The 2,126-nt window shown below is 52.2% G+C and overlaps 1 protein-coding gene across 1 annotated transcript; it reads left to right on the forward strand.

Moving 5' to 3' along the window:
• Window positions 1-795: 795 nt before the first annotated feature.
• On the forward strand, window positions 796-1,752 carry LOC120021126 (claudin-4-like). Its single transcript, XM_038964765.1, has one exon. It carries the CDS (start codon window positions 796-798, stop codon window positions 1,750-1,752), a length of 957 nt encoding a protein of 318 aa, XP_038820693.1.
• The last annotated feature ends 374 nt before the right edge of the window (window positions 1,753-2,126 follow it).

The following is a 2,126-nucleotide window of genomic DNA, read 5'->3' on the forward strand; positions in this document are numbered from 1 at the left end:
ATAACGTCGGCTCTATTCATGGAATTTCTATCTGCAACGTTCGAGAAGGTTTTTCAACTGAACGTGGCCCTGCTGGGCTAGAAGATGATGTCACAGGCATATATCTCATATCTCCCTCTCCCCCCCCCCCCCCCCCCCCCCCCCCCCCCAGAGGGAGGTGTGGTGTATATACACCTGCTCACTGTCACCCAGGTGGATACTCAGGAGACAGAGAAGACAATACTGACGCCACCATTCACAGAGAGAGCGTTTGAGAGGAGGGAGGGAGGAAGAGGAGGGAAAGACTGATAGAGGAGGAGGGAGAAAAAGAGAGAAAATAGACAGGTAGAGAGAGAGGTAAAGAGAGGGACGGGAAGAGAGTCAGGTGTAGCAGAACAGGTATAGAGACACAGATACACCCAGAGGTAGGCAGGTAGGAACTGTACGCAGGAACAGACACCTGTAACAGGTGGGCAAGGCAGCAATCTGGGATCTCTGTCATCTCTGGTGACCTACTATACATAACAGCAGCTTAGCGGAGGGAGAGAAGAGGCTGAAACTGAAGAATGGTCAGCTGAAAAAAAAGACACTGCCAACCATTAAAGGACTGAGAGACTGGAGGAAACGGGAAGTGACTAAAGAATGTTTCAGTTCAGGACTCACAGACCCTGAACAATCCAAAGGGAGTGCCAATAGAATAGATAGGGACTGTGAGACACAGAGGCGTGCGAACGTCAGACTTTCTAAGGACTCTGACTGACAACAACCAGCAAGCAGCTAGAGAGACAGTGTGTTCTCTCCTCTGCCCCCTCTAACATGGTCTCTCTGGGGATCCAGATGCTGGGCAGCGCCCTGAGCCTGCTGGGCTGGGTGGGGGTCATCCTGACCTGTATCCTGCCCATGTGGAGGGTCACGGCCTTCATTGGAGCCACCATCATCACGTCTCAGACCATCTGGGAGGGTATCTGGATGAGCTGCGTGGTCGAGAGCACGGGCCAGATGCAGTGTAAACCATACGACTCCCTCCTGGCCCTGTCCTCCGACCTCCAAGCCGCCAGAGCGCTCACCGTCCTCGCCATCGCCACGGGCGCTGCCGGGCTCCTACTGGCCTTCGTCGGGGGGAAGTGCACTCGGTTTCTGGACGAGCAAGGAGGCGGGGTCAAAGAACGGGTTGCCGTGACAGCGGGCGCGGTGTTGATCGCCACGGGGGTGCTGTGCCTGATCCCCACTTCGTGGGCTGCTGGGGCGGTGGTGCAGGGGTTCTACAGCTCCACCACCGATGCCCAGCGGAGGGAGATCGGGGCGTGTCTATACATCGGCTGGGGGGCATCCATCCTTCTCATCCTGGGAGGGGGGCTGTTCATCAGCTCCTCCTGCCCCCTCAGGGCCCATGACGAGGATAAGAGCCCCTCTGTTCGCTACCTGGTGGTTCGCTCTTCCAACGGAGCCGCCTCCAGCCAGGCAGCAGCCTCCCAGCACAGCAGGGGACCATCCACCAAGTCCCAGGCCAACGACAAAATGGCCTTTACCAGGTCTCACAGCAGCCAAGCAGCATCTGCCAAGTCTCAGCCCTGGGGAGTGGTGAAAACTAGGCCTCCCTGGGAGGAGGACGGGCTAGGTGTGGTAGAGCAGGACTACAGGCCGGGGTCTGGGGGGAGTAAGGCACCGTCTACAAAGTCTCAGTTGAAAAGACTAGAGTCTCAGGAGAGTTTAGCAGACAAGTCTCAACCCAGTGAGGATGAATCCTTAAACCCAACTAAGACCTATCTCTGAGACCACACACACACAGCATGGTTTATGGAAAATATGGACATTAACTATGCCTGTGTGTACTTATTTACTTGTTTTGTGTGTAAAAAGTGATATTAGACATTTTAATATTTGATGAAGGATATAACTGGCACTGAAAGTTAGGTTTTCTTTTTATTAGTTGGGTTTGTTTGTGACATGTTTTTCCATGTTTTGTTGCTGTAATAATGTATGTAAAGAAAAGTCTACTTCCCTTGATGTGAATATGTTTTCAGTCCCTTTAACAATGACCAGATATATACAGTAAGACTATTGATTAGTGTTTATATGAAGCTTCTTGCTTCTGCAGTTTGTTTCATAGCTTCATTTTGACACATTTAAAATACCATTTCCTCTTT

The sequence above is a fragment of the Salvelinus namaycush genome, chromosome 26 (genome assembly GCF_016432855.1).
Source record: "Salvelinus namaycush isolate Seneca chromosome 26, SaNama_1.0, whole genome shotgun sequence".
Lineage (NCBI taxonomy): Eukaryota > Metazoa > Chordata > Actinopteri > Salmoniformes > Salmonidae > Salvelinus > Salvelinus namaycush.

What these genes read in the sequence shown, in the direction of transcription:
- LOC120021126 (XM_038964765.1), top strand. Translation starts at nt 796, where the DNA reads ATGGTCTCTCTGGGGATCCAGATGCTGGGCAGCGCCCTGAGCCTGCTG.